We start from the raw sequence: 25,773 nt of genomic DNA, 5'->3' as shown, positions 1-25,773 counted from the left end.
GGATAATTTTTTGTATTTTTAGTAGAGATGGGGTTTCATCATGTTGGCCAGGTTGGTCTCCAACTCCTGACCTCAGGTGATCCACCCGCCTCGGCCTCCCAAAGTGCAGGGATTACAGGCATGAGCCACCGTGCCCAGCCACGTACTTTGATTCTTAATGGAGGATTTAATCCACTGATATCCCAAAAGACAAACTATCCAATGGAATTCGTGGATAAAACACAGGCACACAGTGTCTCTTCCTCAGAGGAAAGAAATTTTTGTCAACAGAAGAATTTTGCTCTTCTGGGCTTGGTGGCTCCTGCCTGTAATCCTAGCACTTTGGGAGGCCAAGCCTGGCGGATCACCTGAGTTCAGGAGCTCAAGACCAGCCTGGCCAACCTGGTGAAACCCCGTCTCTACTAAAAATACAAAAATTAGCCTAGCGTGGTGGCTAATGCCTGTAATCCCAGCTACTTGGGAGGCTGAGGCAGGAGAATCGCTTGAACCTGGGAGTCGGAGGTTGCAGTGAGCCGAGATTGAGCCATTGCACTCCAGCCTGGGCGACAAGAGCGAAACTCCATTTCAAAACAAAAACAAAAACAAAATTGATTTGCTCTAGCAGAAAAATAATTATATTTCAGGAATTCCTTCAGGAATCCTATACCAGTACTGAAAGATCCTATATTGGAAAATGAAAATGCCCAAATTATTAAGTCCTGAGATAGAGGAGAAGGGACTTGTTTTGTCCATCACTGTATCTTAGTACCTGGAATAGTGCTTGGCACATAATAAGCATTAAATACATACATGGCAGTCTTGTTTCTGAACCAAAATGAGGTGGTTTAATGAAAGAGATAGGTTTGGCCAGGCGCGGTGGCTCACACCTGTAATCCCAGCACTTTGGGAGGCCGAGGCAGGTGGATCACTTGAGGTCAGGAGTACGAGAACAGCCTGGCTACTGGCTAACATGGTGAAACCCTGTCTCTGCTAACAATACAAAAATTAGCCAGGTGTAGTGGTGCGTGCCTGTAAACCCAGCTGCTCAGGAGACTGAGGCAGGAGAATCACTTGAATCCGGGTGGCAGAGGCTACAGTGAGTCGAAATCCTGCCACTGCATTCCAAACCAGGCTACAGAGCAAGACTCCGTCTCAAAACAAAACAAAACAAAACAAAAAACCAAGTGAAATACTGAAATACTGATCAGCTTTAAAAAGAGAACTGTCATAACCACCCCAATGTAGTTCCAAGACTTAGGCTTCCCCACCAAGGCAAAATTAACACAGTAAGAGGGCTATTCCAGTTCATTTTGGAGAAAGTCTTGGATTTGGTAAGCAGGTAAAAAGGGCTGGGCATGCTGGCTCACATCTGTAATCCCAGCAAACTGGGAGGCCAAGACAGGAGGATGGCTTGAGGCCAGGAGTTCGAGACCAGATTGATCTACATAGCAAGACCTGGGCCAGGTGCAGTGCCTCACTCCTGTAATCCCAGCACTTTGGAAGGCTGAGACGGGTGGAGAACTTGAGGTTAGGAGTTCGTGACCAGCCTGGCCAACGTGGGGAAACCCTGTCTCAACTAAAAATACAAAAATCAGCAGGGCGTGTTGGCACGCGCCTGTAATCCCAGCTATTTGGGAAGCTGAGGAAGGAGAATCACTTGAACCTGGGAGGCAGAGGTTGCAGTGAGGCAAGATTGTGCCATTGTACTCCAGCCTGGGCGACAACAGTTAAACTCTCTCTCAAGAACAAAAACAAAAACAAAAACAAAAAACCATAGCGAGACCTAATCTCAATTAAAAAAATAAAGAAATTGTATACACATATATGCACACTACACACATATCACATGTACGTTTTGAGAAAAATAACACCATGAACCTATTACCCATTAAAAATTAGAGAAAACATTAAACTTTTCACAAATTTACATAGCATTCTTATACAGGGGCCATGTCAATAGAGAGAAAGGACTATCAGACCATTTTTCCTAAAACTTCTCCATTATCTCACTGAATCCTATAATCTGTCCTATTAAAACACCTTTTAAAATTTCTTGCTCTTTTTTTTTTTTTTTTGTGAGACAGAGTGTTGCTCTGATGCCCAGGCTGGAGTGCAGTGGCGTTATCTCAGCTCACTGCAACTTCCCCCTCCCAGTCCAAGCAATTCTCGTGCCTCAGCTTCCCGAGTAGCTGGGACTACAGGTGCACTCCAACACATGCGGCTAATTTTTTGTATTTTAGTAGAGACGGGGTTTCACCGTGTTGCCCAGGCTGGTCTCGAACTTCTGAGCTCTGACATTCTGACAATCCGTCCACCTCGTCCTCCCAAAGTGCTAGGATTACAGGTGTGAGTCACCCCACCTGACCAATTTCTTGTTCTTTTAAAAGTACAGTAATTATTTTTAAGTTCTAGTACTAAATTAATGGGTAGTCTGTCAAATAGCTACTGGATTTTATATCAGGAGGCCTTTCTACATGTATGTATACCCAAAAATGACATTAAGACCTTTTTACATAAACTCACTGTAGAAATATATCCCAAAACAAGGTGAGGAATATAAATGATGTTTACCTTCTTTTCAAACCAACAGTTCCTTTATACAAAAACACCAAATGATACAAAACATATTTTTTTAAAGTACAAAGTTCCATACAAAATAAAATAAACACTTTATGGTTATTCCTAAGAATAAGTAGTGACAAAAAGTCTTTGCAATTGGGTAATAAAATTTCAACTTCTAGGAACATGCTTCCCTCTTCCTTGTCCTTTTGAGAGCTGCCACCATCATACAATTCACAGCATCTCTTCAACCACAGAAAATTAGCGTCTCCTCAAGCACAGAGACCATATATTATTTATCTTGGTGTCTCCTGCATAGGATTAACTCAGTGTTTGTTATAACTAAGTTAAACTCCAAGATAGGAGCTTCAAATCACCTCAGGCCCAATCCAAAACTGAAAAAAAGACGCTTCTCAGAGTTTGAGAACAAAAAGATACTGATAAAGAACAAAGCCATAGATACTTGTGCGACATTAGCTTCCCTTTTTACCAAATACAGAGTCATTTACTAACACTGCAAAAATAAGTTTGCAGATGATAAAAAGAACAAATAAAAAACATGGATCCTGTCAACATGTTCAAATACTATCATAGACTCCTTCACCTTAAACTCATACTAACATCCACACACCCGAACAATGAAAATGAAAGGTTTTCAAATGAGACCTAAATATAAATTGGCTCTATTTCATTACAGTTTAAGTTCCTAAAATCATATATATAAATCATGTGATTGTGCTTACGCTCATCTTCTAACTTGAGGGCCCAGTGTCTTTCATCAGATTCTCAGAAGGATAAGCGACCCCAAAAAACTTTTAAGAACCACCAATTTAGCCTATCAAGAAACATCCCATTTTCCAGAAGAATACAGCTAACTTGGCTTAGTTCGTGCATTCTTACCTCATATTCACAGAGAGTTCATAGAGGGGATCCTTACTACACGAAATCAGTCTTTTTTTTTTTTGAAGATGGAGTCTCCCTCTGTCGCCCAGGCTGGAGTGCAGTGGCACAATCTCGGCTCACTGCAAGCTCTGCCTCCCGGGTTCACGCCATTCTCCTGCCTCAGCCTCCCGGAGTAGCTGGGACTACTGGCGCCCGCCACCACGCCCGGCTAATTTTTTGTATTTTTAGTAGAGACGGAGTTTCACCATGTTAGCCAGGATGGTCTCGATCTCCTGACCTCGTGATCCGCCCACCTCGGCCTCCCAAAGTGCTGGGATTACAGGCGTGAGCCACCGCGACCTGCCGAAATCAGTCTTTCAAAGGATTCCTTCAGCCCAGCCAAGAAGTTCCAACATCCACAGGCACATATATTAACAATTACCAGAACCCAAAAACAGTTCTCTGGTTTTAATTCTACACTGCCTCCCTCAATTTATACCTACCACTGTCAAAACAACTCCCCTCATATTGCATCCAGGCTATTTACAGAGACACCTTGATTATCCTCACCCCAAGGCATGGACCATTCATTGAATGGTAGTATTTGTTTGAGTGAAAAAGGATCCTTCCTCCCACAGATTTCAAGTTAAGCTGTCAGCACCCATGCAGCTGCTCTGGTACAAGTTAAGCTGTGAAAGCCTTCTCCCTCATACATACAACCTCAAGTGTCAGAAATGCTCTGCTTCCTCCATAAATCCAAAATAATATAGTCATGGATATGCATTTCATACAGGTCAGACTCGGCAAGGACAGCTACGTTCCACATACATATCTGACACAATCGGTCTCCTCCAAATACAATCCAACCAGTCTTATGTGCTCCTATCTTTCCAGCATACTCAGATTTGCCGACAAAGACTTCCTGAGGCACCATGGTATGCTGAATATACTGCTGCAGTAGTAGTGAAAACATGGGAGTTACAGTCCCAACTTTGTCACCGATTTAACATGTGGCCTTGGAGAAGTTCTCTCCTTATGCCTAAATTTCCTATTTTGTAAAATGGAAGAAAGCATCCTATCATTTTCACAGAGATTTAGTATCACAGAGAAACTGAAAGAGCTTTATTGTATTGTAAATTATTACTATAAACCCGCGACAACAAATAAGGCCACCCATTCTTTACAGCTTTGTAGCAATGATTCTGTTAAAAGATATTTTGGCCCTTCACATTTACACAACTCACTCTAATCAAAGGCACAAACTATTCTTAAGACCACAACTGGCTATGCCAAGTTTCTCCCCTCCCTGACCTCACAGACACATGCTGTATAGAACACTACCATTGCCGCTCTTTCCCAACAAGTAACTAGGGGCTCCCAATCCCTAAAATACACACACATATCAACCTGCGAGGAACCTTCCAACATTTATTCAAGAAATAAGCTAACTTATAAGGGGAACTCCATTACACTTACACAAATAAAGGCAAACTCTTCCGGAAACACTTGCCATCCTCGCATACACACACCAACACAGCCGCTACACACCAACAGACCATCTGTCTTCTAGACCAAAAACATCTCCTTCCATGTACAAACTAACCAGTGACATTTATTAAACTTACAACACTGAGATCATCCTGTCGTTCCCACATACCGTTCAACGCGGCAGGGACACCACAGACCTTGTCACACAGGGAAACTCCCCTCTCAAGATCGTGTCCTCGACCACTCTAATCCCTTAATTAAACACACACAAACTGGACTATGGGGGAGGCTCCGATCAAGCCTACAAACACAGACTAACCTGTCAGGGGCACAGCCGACTCCGCCTCCACTCGCTTACTTTCCAGCCCCCTCCGGGAGTCCGCCTGTCAGGGACACCCCTTCACCCCGCCTGGAGGGACTTCCCGGTAGGCTCAGGATCCCCCTCCCTGCTCTCCCCTCCCCCATCTTCACCACTGCTCTCCCGGAGGTCCAGGTCCGGGAGATGACAGTGGCTCCCAGAAAGCCCAGGATTCAATCACTGAGAGAGTGCTTAGGCCCGAATGCCAGCCCAAATCGTTCTACTCACCGTGTCGGAGGCCGAGGCCGAGGCCGAGAGCGATGAGAGTGCAGGGAAGTGGGGAAGAGGGGGTGGCCGCCAGGCTCCTCCGCTTCCCTGGGTCCACGGCGGATCCCTCCCGCTTGTCAGGAGGCGGCCAGCGGGTAAGCTGACTGGCGGTAATGCGAGAGAGGAGAAGGGAAAGGTGGAGGGCTAAAGGGGGCAAACTGAGGGGAGGCGGATCCCGCAACCGAGACTGGGATCGTCTCCCCTCCTCAAAGCGAACCCAAAATGGCGGCGGGAGCGGCGGCGGCGGCGGCAGCTCCTCCAGAGGGAGGGAGCGAAGGGCGCCTAGCGACCCCCCACAACCTCCCACTCCTCCCTCCTCGCGTTCTTCCCCACGGTCCCCCTCTCCGCCCGACTCCGGCCATGTAGCGCGCACGTCAGCCCGCAAGCGTACGAGTGTCTGCGGGCTCGTTGCTGGCTGCTCCCACCAACCACCACCTTCGGCCGCCCCGCGCGCCAGCCAGCCCGTACGCGCTCACCCACGGGAACCCCCTCGCCCAGTCCCCCACTCCCCCTCAAGCCCTGTCAAGCCGGCTCCGGCCCTCACGCGTACCTTCAGCGGCGCGAGCCCAAGCCTTTTCCACCTCCTCTTCTCTCCTCCCCCTCCTTCCCCGCCCTCACTGCCACCAACCGCCGCCAAAGCAGCCGCCGCCAGCCCCCAACCCTCCACCCCTCGCGCGTGCGCCTCCGACAGTCCCCACTGCGGGACTATTCCATTCCTGGCGGCTGCAGGGGCAGGAGAGGAAGGGACTGGCAAAGCGAGTCTGGCTTGCCGTTTGACTGGAATTGCCAGGGTGGCGGGCCGAGTCCCACGATAACCTACCTCCCTGGGTTCGTCGCCGCGGCGCTGCGGCTCGCCTCCTCCTCCATGGGACCGCGGCGAGCGGATCGAGGGCGGCCTAGCGCCCCTCTGCCGGCCGGTGGTTGGAGGCCGCGGCGGCTGCGCGTTGAGTCGTTTCCTGCCGTATGACCCGACCCTTTCTCGCAGTCGCAGGACGGGCGCTTTGGAGCCGGTCCCAGGTAGTGTGTGTCGGTCGCCTCGTCTGGAGAACTACTCCTCGACTCACGGTGAGGGAATGGACCGGCACGGGGGTTGTATCGCTGAGGGAAAGGAGCGGGACTCCGGACCTCCAGGAGGTAGGGAGTGAGGCCGGTAGACCGGCGCGTCTCCGGGGAGATTCCTCCCGGGCGTTGAGTTGCCAACCTGGGACCCGAGGAAGATCGGCGTGGTGGTGTGCTTTTTGTTGTTGTTAACCCTCCTCGGATTTCTCGAATTTCACACCACTGTCCATATGCGATGACGTTTGTTTGCCCTTGACGCACTACTCATGGATGGTACTTCAGCCTCGTTAGACAGCCTGGTGATGGAGGATGAAGAAACCATGTGCGTCTCATTCAGTTCTGGACTTAGTTTCCCTTGTCTTAAGCAAGTTATTTTTCGTAGTTCCTTATCAAAAAGTGTACATAAAAATTAAGCAACTCAAAACATGCCTCCAGGGTTGGTGTGTGAAATAATAAGATAGGGCTGGGCGCGGTGGCTCACGCCTGTAATCCCAGCACTTTGGGAGGCCGAGGTGGGTGGATCACAAGGTGAAGAGATCGAGACAATCCTGGCCAACATGGTGAAACCCAGTCTCTACTAAAAATACAAATATTAGTCGGCCGTGGTGGCGGGAGCCTGTAGCCCCAGCTACTCGGGAGGCTGAGGCAGGAGAATTGCTTGAACCTGGGCGGTGGAAGTTGCAGTGAGCCGAGATCGTGCCACTGCACTCCAGCCTGGCGACAAAGCGACACTCCGTCACACACACACACACACACACACACACACGAAATAATAATATATGTAAAGTGGAATTAGCTCCTAGGCATAGGGAAGGTGCAGAGTGTTGCCGTGTTGTCATTTACAGTTCTGTTGATGTCGATAACCTTTGTGGGTGTAATTGGTAGTGTTCTGTCCCTCCAAGTCGTTAATAAAACAAAGCAGGCCGGGCGTCCTGTTAAATAGTTGTATCAATGACTTGAATTAGATTAATGAGGATGTATTTTTCAAATTTATGCCTTTTACAAAATTTTTAAAGAATAGGTAATGTCAGTGATAGATATAAAGAAAGGAAAAGATCTCCAGATGTGGAATCTTCTACTGGATCCTGTAACAGAAAGAAGACATTAGGCTGGGCGCAGTGGCTCACACCTGTAATCTCAGCACTTTGGGAGGCGGAGGAGGGCGCATTGCTTGAGCCCAGAAGTTCGAGACCAGCCTGGGCAACATGGTGAAACCCCATCTCTACAAAAAGACACAAAAATTAGACAGGTGTGGTGGCACACGCTTGTAGTCTGAGCTACTTGGGAGGCTGAAGCAGGAGGATCGAGGAAGAGGTTGCAAAGTGAGCCAAGATCATGCCATCACACTGCAGCCTAGGTGACAGAGCGAGACCCTGTCTCAAAAAAAGAAAGAAGACTTTAGCAGAAAAGCTGAGGAAATCCAAATAAAGTCTGCAATTTAGTAAATAGTATTGTACCAGCTTTAATTTCTTAATTTTGAAAATTGTACTATGGTCATATGTATATAACATTAAGGAAAGTCTAATGAAAATTGTAAGAAAGCACTTTGTACTACCTTTGCAACTCTTCTGTAAATTTACACTTTTTTTTGTTTTTTTGCTTGCTTTGAGATAGGATCTCACTATGTCGCCAAAGCTGGAAGGCAGTAGTGCAGTCCTGGCGCACTGCAACCTCAAGCTCCTTGGCTCAAGGGATCCTCCCACCTCAGCCATCTGAGCAACTAGGACTACAGGCACATGCCACCACATCCAGCTAATTTTTTTTTATTATTTTTTTTGAGACGGAGTCTCGTTCTGTCACCCAGGCTGGAGTGCAGTGGCACGATCTCGGGTCACTGCAAGCTCTGCCTCCCGGGTTCACGCCATTCTCCTACCTCAGCCTCCTGAGTAGCTGGGACTACAGGCACCCACCACCACGTCCGGCTAATTTTTTGTATTTTTAGAAGAGACGGGGTTTCACTGTGTTAGCCAGGCTGGTCTCGATCTCCTGACCTCGTGATCCTCCTGCCTCGGCCTCCCAAAGTGCTGGGATTACAGGCGTGAGCCACCATACCCAGCCTTTTTTTTTTTTTTTTTTTTTTTTGAGACAGAGTCTTGCTCTGTTGCCTAGGCTGGAGTGCAGTGGTACGATCTCTGCTCACTGCGAGCTCTGCCTATCGGGTTCACGCCATTCTCCTGCCTCAGCTTCCCGAGTAGCTGGGACTGCAGGTGCCTGCCTCCACGCCTGGCTAATTTTTTGTTTTTTTAGTAGAGACGGGGTTTCACTGTATTAGCCAGGATAGTCTCGATCTCTTGACCTTGTGATCTGACTGCCTCGGCCTCCCAAAGTGCTGGGATTACAGGCGTGAGCCACCGCGCCCGCCTTTTTTTGTTTTGTTTTGTTTTGTTTTTAGACTTGAGTCTTGCTTTGTCATCCAGGCTGGAGTGCAGTGGCACAGTCTCAGCTCACTGCAACCTCTGTCTCCTGGGTTCCAGCGATTCTCGTGCCTCTGCCTTCCGAGTAGTTGGGATCACAGGTGCCCACCACCATGCCTGGCTAATTTTTGTATTTTTAGTAAAGATGAGGTTTCACCATGTTGGCCAGGCTGATCTTGAACTCCTGACCTCAAGTGATCCGCTTGCCTCAGTCCCCCAAAGTGTTGGGATTACAGGCGTGAGCCACCATGCCTGGCCAATTTTTTTGATTATTAGTAGAGATGAGATCTTCCTATGTTACCCAAGCTGGTCTTGAACTCCTGGTTTCCCAAAGTTCTGCGATGACAGGCCTGAGCCACCATGCCCAGCCTCCGCTATCGAACTTTAGATCATTTTTTATCACCCCCAAAAGAATCTTATCAGTAAGTTGCTTTCCATTTCTCCCTCCCATTGCCTCTCACAACCACTAAATCACTTATGTAATTAATAAGCAAATTATGGACATTTCATGCAATTGAAATCATACTATATGTGGTCTTTTGCAACTGTCTTCTTTTACTTTGTTTTCAAGGTCCATCCAGTTGTGTCATGCATCAGAACTTTGTTTTGTATTACCAAATAATATTCCATTATATGGCTATACCACGTTATGTTTATTCATCAATTGATGGACATGTGAGGTATTTTCCACTTTTTGGCTCTTATGCATAATACTGCTATGAACATTTGTGTACAAGTTTTGTATACACTTGTTTTTATTTCTCTTTTATACCTGAGAGTGGAATTGCAGGTTCATATGGTAACTCCATGTTTTACCTTTTGAGGAACTGCCAAACTTTTCCAAAGTGGCCTCACCTCTTAAAAAATCCCAACACCAACATATAAGAATCCTAGTTTTTCCAGATTCTGTCCAACACATGTTATTATCAGTTCTTTTGAATTTCATCATTCTAGTGGGTGTGAAGTGTTATCTCATTGTGGTTTTTATTTGCATTTTCTTAATTTTGGGGGACCAGCCTCAACACCACCCGTAGAGTATCCGAAGTCCGGTGGCAACAAAGGAATGAGAAGAGACAGGTTAAGTGTTCATAAAGGTGGGAGCCAGGGGGCCAGCTGCAAAATGGAGACTGCAAAAGGCCCAGAGTTCTGGTCTCCACACTATTTATTGAGTACAGTCACTTAGATCTAAGAAGCAGATGTTCAGGGCGAAACAGTCAAAGGGAAGCAGTACATCATACACATAACCTGTAGCAGTGGCGGTTTAAGTGAATCTCCTTTGTGCTGAAACAGCATATCTTTAGTTAGCTGGTGGGAGCAGGCTTAACTAGGAGCCTGCATATCTAGCCACATTCCAATGCTTCAGAGGAGCGTCTTTCTTCTTGAGCACAGTGTTTATAGATAAGAGAGCAGGTTGTGCTCAGAGCATGGGAACATAATGGTGATCAGAAGACTTTCCTCCTCAGAGGCCTCTTGTGGCTTTCCACAACTTATTGTCCCATATTTTTATGGCCAGTTTATGCAGGCACCCCATGAGCCTTTTTCCCAACACTTAATGACTAGTAATGTTAAACATCTTTTCAGGTTCTTATGGGCCATTTCTATAACTACTCTGGAGAAATGCCTACTCAAATATTTTTCCTTTTCATTTTTTTAATTCGAGGCAGGGTCTTACTCTGTTACCTGGGCTGGAATGCAGTGGTGCGATCATAGCTCACTGCAGCCTCAAGCTCCCAGGCCCAGGTGATCCTCCCATCTTAGCCTCCCAAGTAGCTAGGACCACAGGCTCACACCACCACACCTGGCTAATTTTTTAAATTTTTGGTAGAGGACAAGGTCTCATTATGTTGCCCAGGCTGGTCTCAAACTCCTGGACTTAAGCAGTCCTCCCGTCTCAGCCTCCCAAAATATGAGAATTACAGGCGTGAGCCACTGCACCTGACCCTTTTGCCTATTTTTAAATTGAGTTGCCTTTTTTTTTTTTGAGACGGAGTCTCGCTCTGTCGCCAGGCTGGAGTGCAGTGGCATGATCTTGGCTCACTGCAGCCTCCACCTCCTGGGTTCAAGTGATTCTCCTGCCTCAGCCTCCCCTCTAGCTGGGACTGTAGGCGCGCACCACCATGCCCAGTTAATTTTGGTATTTTTGGTAGAGACAGGGTTTCACCATGTTGGCCAGGATGGTCTCAATCTCTTGACCTCATGATCTGCCTGCCTTGGCCTCCCAAAGTGCTGGGATTACAGGCATGAGCCACTGTCCCCGGCCTTGAGTTGACTTTTTATTGTTAAGTTGTAAGAGTTCTTTATATATTATGGATATGAGTTAAGTTCTATGTGATTTGCAAATATTTTCTCCCATTCTGTAGGCTGTCTTTCACTTACTCGATGGTATCCTTTGAAGTACAAGTGTCTGATTTGGATAAAATTCAATTCTCCATTTTTAGTTTTTTTGCTTGTGCTTTTGATGTTATAGTTAAGAAACCATTGCATAACACATGATAATAAAGATTTACTTTCTTCTGTAGAAAATTAGAAAACTTGGTCCGGGCCCCGTGGCTCACGCTTGTAATCCCAGCACTTTGGGAGGCCGAGGCAGGTGGATCATGAGGTCAGGAGATCAAGACCATCCTGGCTAACACAGGGAAACTCCATCTCTACTAAAAAAAAATACAAAAAATTAGCTGGGCATGGTGGCAGGTGCCTGTAGTCCCAGCTACTCGGGAGGCTGAGGCAGGAGAGTGGCGTGAACCCGGGAGGCAGAGGTTGCTGTGAGCCAATGAGCCGAGATCACACCACTGCACTGCAGCTTGGGGGACAGAGCAAGACTCTGGCTCAAAAAAAAAAAAAAAAGGAAATTAGAAAACTTGCCCCTGCAAGTTTTATCCTTGGAGCTCTTATGAGTAGGTCTGTGATCTATTTTGAGTTCATTTTTGTGTATAATGTGAGGTAGGGGTCCATTTTCATTCTTTTGTGGGTGAATTTCAGGTTGTCCCAACAGCATTTGTTGAAGACACTATTCTTTCCTCATTGAATTTTCTTGGCATCCATGTTGAAAATCAGTTGACCAGGCCGGGCGCAATGGCTCATGCCTGTAATCCCAACATTTTGGGAGGCTGAGGCTGGTGGATCACGAGGTCAGGAGTTGAAGACCAGCCTGGCCAAGATGGTGAAACTCTGTCTTTACTAAAAATACAAAAAATTAGCCAGGTGTGGTGGTGGGCAACTGTAATCCCAGCTACTCAGGAGGCTGAGGCAGAGAATTGCTTGAACCTGGGAGGCAGAGGTTGCAGTGAGCTGAGATGGTGCCACTGCATTCCAGCCTGGGTGACAGAGCAAGACTCCGTTTCAGAAAAAAAAAAAAAAAAAAAAGAAAAAGAAAAATCAGCTGACCATGATGTAAATGTATGCCAATACCACGCTATCTTGATTACTGTAGCTTTGTAGTAAGTGTTGGAATCAGGATGTATGAGGCCTCCAAATTTGTTCTTTTTCAAGAATACTTGGGCTATTCTAGGTCTATTGCATTTCCATATGAATTTTGAGATTAGCCTGTATATTAGTCTGTTTTCACGCTGCTGATAAAGACATACCCAAGACTGCGTAATTTATTAAGAAAAAGAGGTTTAATGGACTCACAATTCCACGTGGCTGGGGAGGTCTTACAATCATGGCAGAAGGCAACAAGGAGCAAGTCACATCTTACATGGTGGCAGGCAAGAGAGCATGAGAGCCAAGCGAAAGGGGGAACACCTTATTAAATCATTAGATCTTGTGAGATGTATTCACTATCACATGAACAGTATGGGGAAACCACCCCCATGATTCAATTATCTACCATGGGGTCCCTCCTACAACACATGGGAATTATGGGAGCTACAATTCAAGATGAGATTTGGGTGAGGACACAGCCAAACCAAATCAGCTTGACAAGTTTTTTCTTAAGACAGGGTCTTGCTCTGTTGCCCAGACTGGAGTGCAGTGGCATGATCTTGGCTCACAGCAACCTCTGCCTCCCCGGTTCAAGCAATTCTCCTGCCTCAGCCTCCTGAGTATCTGGGACTACAGGTGCCCGCCACCACACCCAGCTAATTTTTTGTATTTTTAGTAGAGATGGGATTTCACCGTGTTAGCCAGGATGGTCTTGATCTTCTGACCTCGTGATCCGCCCACCTTGGCATCCCAGAGTGCTGGGATTACAGGCGTGAGCCACTGCGCCCGACCTAGACTTCTTTAACTTGAAAACTACTGAGGGCCAGGCGTAGTGGCTCGCGCCTCCAATCCCAGCACTTTGCGAGGCCAGGGCAGGAAGATCACTTGAGGCCAGGAGTTAAGAGACCAGCCCAGGCAACATAGCCAGACCCCATCTCTATAAAAATAAAAAATTAGCCACCAGGTGGTTGCATGTGCCTGTAGTCCCAGTTACTTAGGAGGCTGAGGAAGGAGGATTACTTGAGCCTAGGAGTTAGGGGCTGCAGTGAGCCTAGGTTGCGCCACTGAACTCCAGCCTGGGCAACAGACTGAGACCCGATCTCACAAAATAATAAAGTAGTGAGGAAATACTGAAGAATTTTAAGCAAGGCTTCAGTGGAGAAAATGTTTAAGTCTAGATGCTGGTAGATCATTTATTTTAATTTGGGTTCAAGATGATAGTGTCCTAGAATGGAAGCTGATTACACGTTCTGACCGTCATTTCTCATAGTGTCTATAACGTAGGCAAAATAATAGCTCCAGTGTCCACAGGCACACCTATGGAAAGAAGTGCATCTGGACCATGTCACACACTCCTTCCTCTCCAGTACCCAGCCTGCTTCCTAGTCCACAGCTCTTCCAGTAGTGGTTGTGCCGGGGAGCATTGAGAAGATCTGGGGAGCACAGTGGGGCAGGTCAAATAGTATTGGAGTGACATTGCACTCTAGAAAAGGAGCCCTGAAATCCCACAAGTAAAAAGGCAGGCAGGCCAGTAGAGACCATCCCAGTCTTATTCACCACTATAGACTCTGTGTAGTGTGGGCGTGTGGAAGCATGTCATATGCTTCTTGAATGACTGAGTTTAGGAGTGCTTTGGCGTCTTCATTAAATAGTATGGCTGGGCAGGTGGCTCACGCTTGTAATCCCAATACTTTGGGAGGCTGAGGCGGGAGGATCACTTAAGGTCAAGATTTCGAGAACAGCCTAGCCAACATGGCGAAACCCTGTATCTACTAAAAATACAAAAATTAGCTGGCGTGGTGGCGGGCGCCTATAGTCCCAGGTACTTGGGAGGCTGAGGCAGGAGAATTGCTTGAACTCGGGAAGTGGATATTGCAGTGAGCCGAGATCATGCCACTGCGCTCCAGCCTGGGTGACAGAGCAATATTCCATCTCAGAAATAAACAAACGAATCCAGTATATTTAAAAGGCCAAGTGCGATGGCTCATACCTGTAATGCCAGCACTTCGAGAGGCTGAGGAGGGAGGATCACTTGAGTCCAGGAGTTCAAGACCATCCCTGGCAACATAGTGAGACCCTGTCTCTACAAAATAAAAAAGCCAGGCACAGTGGCACCTGCCTGTAATCCCAGCTACTTGGGAGGCTGAGGTTGGAAGATCGCTTAAGCAGGGGAGTTCAAGGCTGCAGTGAGCTGTGATTGTGCCACTGTACTCCAGCCTGGATGACAGAGCAAGACCCTGTCTCAAGAAAAATAACAAATGTGATAAAGTTGAAGCAGAGCATGGTGGCTCACACCTGTAATCCCAGCACTTTGAGAGGCTGAGGCAGGAGGATCACTTGAGCCCAGGAGTTCAAGACCATCCTGGGCACCATAGCAAGGGTTATGTCTACCCAAAAAAAAAAAAAATTTTTTTTTTTTAAATATGCCAGGCAACGGCACCTATATTCCCAGCTACTTGAAAGGCTGAAGCAGGCGGATCACTTGAACCCAAGAGTTTGAGCTACCGTGTGCTGTGATCTTGCCATTGCACTCCATCCTGGGTGATGGAGCGAGACCCTGTCTCAAAAAAAAAAAAAAAAAAGAAAAAAGAAAAAAAATAACGGAAAGGAAATAAAATTAAAGGAATTTATGTTATTCTCTCTCTCTCTTTTTATTTATTTTTAAATGTCATTTATTTATTTATTTGGTTTTTTGAGACGGAGTCTTGCTCTGTCACCCAGGCTGGAGTGCAATGGCGCAATCTCCACTCACTGCAACCTCTGCCTCCTGGGTTCAAGTGATTCTCCCGCCTCAGCCTCCTGAGTAGCTGGGACAACAGGCATGCACCACCATGCCAGGCTAATTTTTTATATTTTAGTAGAGATGGGGTTTCACCATATTGTCCAGGCTGGTCTCGAACTCCTGAGCTCAGGCAGTCCATCCATCTCAGCCTCTCAAAGTACTAGGATCACAGGTATGAAACACTGCACCTGGCCTGTTTTCATTTCTTTATCTATTTATTTAGACCAAATCTGAGTGTATCATGCAGGCTGGAGTACAGGGCATGATCATAGCTCTTTAACACCTGGCCTCAAGTGATCCTTTTGCCTCAGCCTCCTAAGTAGCTACGACTACAGTCCTGCACCACCATGGCCAACTGATTAATTTTTTTCTTTTGTTTGTGGAATTGGCAGTCTTCCTATGTACCCAAGCTGGTCTCAAACTCCTGGGCTCAAGCAGTCTTCTCATCCCAGCCTCCCAAAGGGCTGATATTACAGGCATGAGTCACCATGCCCAGCCTATGTGATTCTCTTGACTGTACTATAAATTCCTTAGATATAAGATCAGGGACTATAATAGTTTGTTCACCATTCCATTCACAGAGCCTGACACACAGTAGGTGCTCAGTAACTGTTGGGTTAATTGGTTGCAACTCTATGGTTGTTGTTATTGTTGCTTTAAAGATTTGGGTTGTGAAAGGTGTTTCTGGGTGCAGTGGCTCACGCCTGTAATCCCTTTGGGAGGCTGAGGTGGGAAGATCACCTGAGGTCAGGAGTTCGAGACCAGCCTGGCCAACATGGTGAAACCCTGTCTCTACTAAAAGTACAAAAATTAGCTGGACATGGTGGTGTGTGCCTGTAGTCCCAGCTATTTAGGAGGCTGAGGCAGGAGAATCGCTTGAGCCCGGGAGGCAAGGTTCCAGTGAACTCCAGCTTGGGCGACAGAGCAAGACTTCGTCTCAAAATAAATAAATAAATAAATAAAATAAAGAAAGGTGAAAATGATAGCCAAGGGGAACGGGTTTGGTAACTCACGCCTGTAATCCCAGCACTTTGAGAGGCCGAGGCAGGTAGATCACCTGAGGTCAGGAGTTCGAGACCAGCCTGGCCAACATGGTGAAACCCTGTCTCTACTAAAAATACAAAAATTAGCTGGGCATGGTAGCTGGCATCTCTAACTTCAGTTACTCAGGAGGCTGAGACAGGAGAATCGCTTTAACCCGGGAGGTGGAGGTTGCAGTGAGCCAGGATCATGCCATTGCACTCCAGCCTGGGCAACAAGAGCGAAACTCCATCTCAAAAAAACCAAAACAAAACAAACAAACAAAAATGTATAATAGGCTGGGTGCGGTGGCTCACGCCTGTAATCCCAACACTTTGGGAGGGCAAGGCGGGAGGATCACAAGGTCAGGAGATCGAGAACACCCTGGCTAACATGGTGAAACCCCGTCTCTACTAAAAATACAAAAAATTAGCCAGGCGTGGTGGCGGGCGCCTGTAGTCCCAGCTACTCGGGAGGCTGAGGCAGGAGAATGGCATGAACCCGGGAGGTGGGCTTGCAGTGAGTCGAGATCGCTCCACTGCACTCCAGCCTGGGCGACAGAGTGAGACTCTGTCTCAAAAAAAAAAAAATTTATAGCCAAAATGAACTAATTAATTACATAGACATTTAATTCAGTTATTCTATAACTACTGGATATTGAGAGTTACATTTAAGTATTTTAAACCTCTTAGCTCCAAAAGATTCGGGCTTTTAAATTAAATATTTCCTGTATACAAAAAAATGAATATAATACGTATGATATGAAAATAATAAATTCTCATGTATCCATTATCCAGTGTTAGTAATAGTTCATTATCAGTTTCCTTGTGTGCCCTGCCCCAATCTTCTTCCCTTTTCTTCTCCCCAGAAGTAACCATTATTCTAAATGTTGTTTTTATCATTATCTTGCCTTTTTGTTTCAGTTTTCCTATTTATATCCCCCAAATAATTAAGGAAGCTTTTTGGTTTTGAATTTTATATGTTATATCATGCCAGATGTAATAGTGTTCACTCAGTATTCATTTTTGAGATCCATGTTGATGAATGCAATGGTAATTTTTTCATTTAATTGCTTTCTAATATTCCATTTTATGACTGTCTCTATCTACTGTTCTACTAAGGGACATTTGTTTTTTCTACAGTTTTTTTATAATTCATACTCTGCTAGTATGAACCTCCTTATATATATTTCCCAGTGTACACGTAGAAGTGTTTTTGGTTTTTGTTTTTGTTTTGAGACAGAGTTTCACTCTTGTTGCCCAGTCTGGAATGCAATGGCGCGATCTCGGCTCACTGCAACCCTCTGCCTCCCAGGTTCAAGGAATCCTCCTGCCTCTGCCTCCCGAGTAGCTGGGATTACGGGTGTACACCACCACGCCCAGCTAATTTTTTGTATTTTTAGTAGAGATTGGGTTTTACCATGTTGGCCAGGCTAGTCTTGAACTCCTGACCTCAGGTGATCCACCTGGCTTGGCCTCCCAAATTACTGGGATTACAGGCTCGAGCCACCGCACTTTCAACTTTTTGTTAGTGCATTTTCAACTTTGCAAAGATAGTGTATTTTCAACTTTGTTTTGTGCATTTTCAACTTTGCAAAGATAGTGTATTTATGCTTTCATTGACATGTATGAAAGTTAAATACAATGTAATGTTTCACAGCCTGTTTAACATTTGCTATTGTCTGACTTTTTAATTGTCTTTTTCTTTTTTTTTTTTTTTTTTTTGAGACAGAGTCTCACTCTGTCACCTGGGCTAGAGTACAGTGGTGTGATATCAGCTCACTGCAACCTCTGCCTCCTGGATGCAAGCAATCCTCCTGCCTTAGCCTCCAGAGTAGCTGGGACTACAGGTGCGTATCACCACTCCTAATTTTTTTTTTTTTTTTTTTTTTTGAGACAGAGTCTCGCTCTGTCACCCAGGCTGGAGTGCAGTGGCATGAGCTCAGCTCACTGCAAGCTCTGCCTCCCAGTTTCATGCCATTCTCCTGCCTCAGCCTCCCAAGTAGCTGGGACTACAGGTGCCCACCACCACGCCCGGCTAATTTTTTGCATTTTTAGTAGAGACGGGGTTTCACTGTGTCAGCCAGGACTGTCTAGATCTCCTGACCTCGTGATCTGCCCGCCTCGGCCTCCCAAAGTGCTGGGATTACAGGCGTGAGCCACTGCGCGTGGCCTCCGACTAATTTTTTAAAATATTTTTTGGTAGAGACAAAGTTTTACCATGTTGGCCAGGCTGGTCTCGAACTCCTGACCTCAAGTGATCTGCCCACCTTGACCTCCCAAAGTGCTGGGATTACAGGTATGAGCCATTACACCTGGCCTATTTTCTTTTTTTTTTCTTTCTTTTTTTTTTTTTTTTTGAGGTGGTCTCACTCTGTCATCCATGCTGGAATGTAGTGCATCTCAGCTCACTGTGACCTCCACCTCCTCCCAAGCTCAAGTGATCCTCCTGCCTCAGCCTCCTGAGGAGCTGGGACTACAGGCATGCACTACCATGCCCTACTAATTTTTATATTTTTTGTAAAGACAGGGTCTCACTTTGTTGCTGAGGCCAGTCTTGAACTCCTGGGCTCAAGCAATCCACCCACCTCAGCCCCGAAAAGTGTTCCTCCCAAAGTGTTGGGATTGTACGTGTGAGCCACTGTGTCCCGCCTGACTTTTTTATTTTCCCAGTATGATGATTGTGAATGGTATCTGGTTTTCATCATTTTAATTAGCATTTCCCTGATTTGTAATGAGGTTCAAAAATCTTTTCATGGGTTCACTAGCCTTTTGTGTTTTGTTTTCTGTGAAATGCCTGTTCATGCCTTTTGCTCATTTTTCTTTATGAAGCTGTAGGCATTTTTTATATATTCTAGATATTAATATAGAATATTAATCCCTATTAATCTATTCTCAGTTTTCCATGTTGCAAATATCTTTTCCCATTTGTGGTTTACCTTTTCACTTTTTTTTTTTTTTTTAACAGTGCAAGGATGATGCTGAAAGGAATAACAAGGCTTATCTCTAGGATCCATAAGGTGAGTCCTGACTGACCTGAACACTCTGTGCATACTGCCTTTAGGTTCCCGGATTCTTGTTTTTAGATGGATTCATTGTATCTAGAGTGAAATGCTCTGGAAAACTTCATATGTAACAGGTTTCAGTAGAATAATTGTGCTTGAGAATTTACCATGGGATAGGAGAATTAATATTTTTCCAGAAAACATAAGTAAGTTTGACTGTAATTATCTTTATTAACTTTATTTCTCTAGCCAACTAGAGAATGGTTATCATCCCTTAATGAAGTATTTAAAAGAAAAACAAGTTGCCAATTTACAGCTTTAGCATCTAAAATAGAATAAAAAATAAAATTGTACATGAAAAAGACCATTCTGCTGGTTTACTTCATTTTTTCACTTATTTACCAAATAGTTTTTCAGTACTTTTTTTCTTTTTTTTTTTTTTTTGAGACAGAGTCTCACTCTGTTGCCCAGGCTGGAGTGTGCAGTGGCGCAATCTCGGCTCACTGCAACCTCCACCTCCCGAGTTCAAGCTATTCTTCTGCCTCAGCCTCCCGAGTAGCTGGGACTACAGGCGCTTGCCACCATGCCCGGCTAATTTTTGTATTTTTAGTAGAAACGGTGTTTCATCATATTAGCTAGGCTGGTCTTGAACTCCTGACTTCGTGATCTGCCCACCTAGACCTCCCAAAGTGCTGGGATTACAGGCGTGAGCCACTGTGCCCGGCCTTCGGTACCTTCTATATGGCAGGTACTCAGAATTCTAAGATGCCTCGTTTCACTAATAATAGTTATTATTTGTTGGGTATTATTATGTGCCAGGTACTACACTAAGTGTTTTATTTTTTTAATCCTCATGATCAACCCATGAACGAGATAATATCCTTGTTTTACAGATGGAGAAACTAAAGATGAGATTGGCTAGGTGACTTACCTGAGGAAATAGCCTGTGAGGTTGCAAAGCCCACACAAGATGCCAGGTCTGTCTGACTTCAAAGCCTGTGGCCTAACCACTGTGCTCTATTGCATTTTATGGTCCATGTTCTCCAGAAGCTTACAGTCCAGTAGAATCATGAAAAAATGACTATTTCAGTATGGTGCTCTTACAGCACCAAAGAGGAGCACCTGAGCTGGATTAGTCGAGTCAGTAGGAGATCCTGAAAGGCTCAGAACTGAGCCAGAAAGACTTGGTTATTTTCAGCTGATTATTTAATTACAGATTAGATTTCCTAGAAAAGGAGCCCTTCCTCCTGTATGGCTCTCCCTGCATGTGCCCCCTTCCCTCAGGCCTATATATTAATACATAAAATAACCCATTATTATAAAATGAAACGAAAGCAAGGATCAGCAGAGGGATGGATTCTGGACTCAACTGATCATATTACAAGGCTAAAATAAATTTCCTCTCTCGGCCGGGCGCGGTGGCTCATGCCTGTAATCCCAGCACTTTGGGAGGCTGAGGTGGGCAGATCACCTGAGGTCGGGAGTTTGAGACCAGCCTGGCCAACATAGTGAAACCCCGTCTCTACTAAAAATACAAAAATTAGCTGCGTGTGGTGGCACACGCCTGTAATCCCAGCTACTTGGGAGGCTGAGGTAAGAGAATCGCTTGAACCAAGAGGTGGAGGTTGCAGTGAGCCGAGATCACGCCACTGCACTCTACCCTGGGCAACAGAGTAAGACTACATCTCAAAAGAAAAAAAAAATTTCCTCTTTCTTAATAACAGACGAGAAAGACCTGAGGCTAGACTGTAGAGCGCTGTTAGTGAGAGAAAGTTTTGGTGTTTTTTTTTTTTATTAGTTTGGTTCAGGGTGACTGTATTAGTCAGAGTTCTCTACAGGGACAGCACTAATAGGATAGAAGTATATATGAAGGAGAGTTTGTTAAGGAGTATTGAGTCACACCATCTGGCAAAGTCCCACAGTAGGCTGTGAGCAAGCTGAGGTGCAAGTAAGCCAGTCCAAGTCCCAAAACTTCAAAAGTAGGGAAGCTGACAGTGCAGCCTTCAGTCTGTGGCTAAAGGCCTGAGAGCCCCTGGCAAATCACTGTTGTAAGTCCAAGAGTCCAAAAACTGAAGAACTTGGGGTCCAGTGTTCCAGGGCGGGAAGCATCTAGCTCAGGAGAAAGATGAAGGCTGGAAGACTCAGCAAGTCGGCTCATCCCACCTTCTTCTGCCTGCTTTATTCTAGCTGCCCTGGCAGGTGATTAGATGGTGTCCACCCACACTGAGGATGGGTCTGCCTCTCCCAGTCCACTGACTCAAATGTTAATCTCCTTTGGCAACACCCTCACAGACACACCCAGGAACAATACTTTACAGCCTTTAATCCAATCAAGTTGACGCTTAATATTAACCATCACGGTGATCTTCTAGATTGGCCCACAAATGCTTTTTCAGAAACTGCAGGATGTTCATTCTGGAACTGTACAGAGGCAATTGTACAGATGGTTGTTTTCTCTGGAAACAACAGTCTACTTGAGTGATATCATACGTAAAACTTTAAGAATTAAAGATTCCATTTTGCTGTAGGCCAGGCGCGGTGGATCACACCTGTAATCCCAGCACTTTGGGAGGCCAAGGCAGGCAGATCGCCTGATGTCGGGAGTTCGAGACCAGCCTGACCAACATGGAGAAACCCCGTCACTACTAAAAATACAAAATTAGCCAGGCGCGGTGGCGCATGCCTGTAATCCCAGCTACTAGGGAGGCTGAGGCAGGAGAATCACTTGAACCCGGGAGGCAGAGGTTGCAGTGAGCCAAGATCACACCATTGCACTCCAGCCTGGGCAACAAGAGCAAAACTCCGTCTCAAAAAAAAAAAAAAAAAAAAAAAGATTCAATTTTGCTAGCTTTTAATTTGCTTCAAAAAGTACCTGTAGTTTCAGCTACTCGGGAGGCTGAGGCAGGAGGATCATGTGGGCCCAGGAATTTGAGACTGTCCGGGGCAATATAGCAAGACCCCACCCTATGTCAAAAAAAAAAAAAGTATAACAAAAATGTCATCACATTACTGTAGAAATAGCACCACCTTGTGGCCCTTGAATAGTTTGTTTTCCACTCTGCTTTGTAAAGAGGCATGGTGCTTTCTCTCTGGTAGATAGAATTGAGTAGCGTTTAAGTAGTACGAGGGTGTATTATTCAGATTGCTATGCTGAAGTAACAAGCCTTGTATTCTCAGTGGCCTAACACAAAGGATATTGTTTGTGTTGTGTGCATGTGTTTTGCTTTGTTTTTGCTGTTCCTGTCTTTCAAAAAGGCTTTGCAAGCAAGATTGAAGTCTGGATGGAGGGACAAAAGTTTACCTTCTTGGGATACATCACAACATGTAGCTTTTAAGGTGGGGAGGGAGAGATATTTATACCTCACACTTAATTGGCTCTGACTAGAAAGGACACAATGACACAAATTATTTCCATTCATAGGTCTTTAGCCAAAGGAATCACATGACCCCTCCCGTTTCTGCAAGGGAGGCTGAGAAGTGTAGAGAATGATTTGGATATTTGGATATTTCCTAAGCATTGCTGCTTCTGCTGTAATTTATAGTCATACATTCTCAGACTAAGCTGGAGCAACTCTAGTACTTGACAGTTACTTTATATTAAAATCTACAAGTAATGGTTCAGAAGTTTCTGTGTATACTTCACTAAGTTTCCTATAGAGCATTTACTTTCCTTCGTGGATGCTTTACGTACTCTCTCATTGCATGTTTTCATTTTCAGATTCTTTATTCCAGGGCAAACTAAGTACTTGTAGTGTGTTAAGTACTCAGAGAGGGAGATACAAAAATGAATAAAATCTGACCCCTTTTCTTCCAAGCGTGTAGCCTAGGAGACAAGCATGTATAAGATAACATGATACAGTTTTTTAAAATAGAGACAAACTTGGATGTCTATTCTAGTTCACCACCTAAAACTCTGTGACCTTAATCAAAATTACTCAGCTTCCCTGAACCTTGTCTTCCCCATCATAACACAGGGTTGATAATATTCTGCCTATCTTCTAGGATTTCTAGGTTTAAAACTAGTACATGTACAATGCTGTATTGCCTAACATCTAATAGATACTCAGTTAACAGTAGGCATGAGTACAACTCAAGGCAGTGTAATAAAATTGCTGTGCAATACACAGAGTGCTGTTAGCAGAAAGGAAAGAGAATTACTTTTGACTGGAGGTGTCTGGCAAATTTTCACTGAGGATGTGACATTCGAGTTGAGGCTTGATGAATGGGAAAGATTTAAATGGGGAGAGAGGGAAGTTGAAGTAGAATGAGCAGAAGTATAGAGGCATAAAAATGACATGTTTTAGCATGGTCATATGGTTATAAATGAAATTACAAAGGTAGGCTGAAGTCATCACAGTGGTCTAGATTGTTATGCTAAGGAATTTGAGATTAATTTTGACATCGTTCTGGAACCTTCTAAGCTTTTTAAAATTTTTTTATTGTCGGGGTCTCACTGTGCTTCCCTGGCTGATGTGGAACTCCTGCCCTCAAGCAGTCCTTCCACTTTAGCTCCCAAGTAGCTGGGACTACAGGAGTGGACCACCACCCCCTGGCTCCATCCAAGCTTTTAGATTAGTCGAAGGTTAAACCTATTTTCAGGAAGGTTAAGGACTATGAAAGATGAAAAAATAAAAGATTTAGAGATAAAGATACAAGTTAAAATGTTATGTGTTGGCTGGGCATGGTGGCTCACGCCCATAATCCCAGCACTTTGGGAGACTAAGGCGGGCAGATCACCTGAGGTCAGGAGTTCCAGACCAGCGTGACCAACATGGTGAAACCCAGTCTCCACTAAAGATACAAAAATTAGTCAGGTGTGGTGGCAGGCGCCTGTAATCCCAGCTACTGAGACAGGAGAACCACTTGAACCTGGGGGCAGAGGTTGTAGTGAGCTGAGATCATGCCATTGCACCCCAGCCTGGGCGACAAGAGTGAGATTCCGTCCCAAAAAAAAAACAAACAAAAGTGATGGGCACAATACTCTCTCTCAACCTGTGTAGTGGGAATGTTAGACACATAATTTATATATGGAGTTTAGGATCATGTCATAAAATGGGTGTAAGTGTGAGGAGGGATGGTACAGAGATAACATATATTTTCTGCACTCAAAAAGCTGCTTGGTAGGCTGGGCATGGTGGTTCACGCCTGTAATCCCAGCACTTTGAGAGCCTGTGGTGGGAGGACCACCTGAGGTCAGGAGTTTGAGACCAGCCTGGCCAACATGGCAAAATCCTGTCTCTACTAAAAATAGAAAAATTAGCTGGGCGTGGTGGCACACTCCTATAATCCCAGCTGCTCAGGAGGCTGTGGCAGGAGAATCACTTGAACCCAGGAGGTGGAGGTTGCAGAGAGCCAAGATTGTGCCACTGCACCCCAGCCTGGGCAACAGAGCAAGACTCCATCTCAAAAAAAAAAAAAAAAAACTCACAAAAAGCTGCTTGGTGAGCTAGGTGCAGTGGCTCACACCTATCATCCCAGCACTTTGGGAGGCCCAGGCAGGAGGATCACTTGAGTGCAGGAGTTGGAGAGCAACCTGGGCAACATAGCAAGACCCTGTCTACAAAAAATTAAAAAAATTAGCTGGGCGTAGTGGCATGCACCTGTAGTCCCAGCTACTTGGGAACCTGAGATGGGAGCATGGCTTGGGCCTGGATTTGAGACTACAGTGTGCCATAATCGTGCCACTGCACTCCAGCCTGGGTGACAGAGCAAGACCCTGTCTTAAAAAAAAGAGAGAGTGAGAAGCTGCTTGGTGAGACTATAAAATACTAGTAGCTTTCATATGATAACCTATTTATTAAGCAACTCCCTTATTACACTATCCATTATATTTCTATTCTCTCGCTTCTCCTGGCTGCATTCCCTAATCTTTTCCTCATAACACATCCTTTAACTTTCTACATAAGGTTTGTTATCCTTAAGCTCAGTTTTGGGGTTTTTCACTTTTTGTTAGATTTGTCTACTGAAATCCCCCCCTTCCCCTCCCTGTTGGTTCAGAGGTTTCAGTGTACAGTTCAGTGAGTTATCTATAGAGCAGTTTGCTTTCACTTAGTTGTGTATTTGACATACTCCCTTATTACATGTCTCTAATGAAAGATCCTTTATTCCAGGGCACAATTAGCAGGAAAATTGTTACAGGGCATGTAATTATAGCTGTCACATAGAGAGGAGCATTGCACTGATCCCCTGATAACTGAGGTGACTGACAGAGAATGAGAATTACACAGTTTTGACAACCATTCATTGCTGTGCAAGCGCATTAAAAGAGCTTTCCTGCTTCAAGTTTGCTAATGGCTACTCTATGTATGCTCCTGAATAATCTCTGACAGAATTGTTTGTTTCCATATAGGACAGACCCCTGATAAGGCAATACACAGACTGGAACAGATATAGAATATGAATAATGTCATTGGACTTAGTGAATTTTAAATAATAACAGGGATCCTCTTTACATAGAAGAAAAATGTATGTTAGTGACATCCCTGTTGCAGACATGGCTCACCTTCTCAGTGTTTTGGCAAGCATAAAAAGTTTGATT

General features: G+C 45.2%; 1 protein-coding gene across 12 annotated transcripts in view; it reads left to right on the top strand.

The window, feature by feature from the left end:
* Window positions 1-6,472: 6,472 nt before the first annotated feature.
* The window catches only part of DAP3 (death associated protein 3), a 41,243-nt gene continuing 21,942 nt past the window's right edge, over window positions 6,473-25,773 (top strand). For 2 of the 12 annotated variants that reach the window (XM_063723204.1, XM_054546798.2), the window contains exons 1-3: window positions 6,473-6,598; window positions 17,963-18,080; window positions 19,199-19,250. In XM_063723204.1, coding sequence (XP_063579274.1) covers window positions 19,206-19,250 — 45 coding nt within the window. In that variant the 5' untranslated portion in view covers window positions 6,473-6,598; window positions 17,963-18,080; window positions 19,199-19,205. 12 annotated transcript variants of the gene reach the window in all.

The sequence above is a fragment of the Pongo abelii genome, chromosome 1, assembly GCF_028885655.2.
Source record: "Pongo abelii isolate AG06213 chromosome 1, NHGRI_mPonAbe1-v2.0_pri, whole genome shotgun sequence".
NCBI classification, from domain to species: Eukaryota; Metazoa; Chordata; class Mammalia; order Primates; family Hominidae; genus Pongo; species Pongo abelii.
This window is presented reverse-complemented; position numbering and strand designations above follow the sequence as displayed.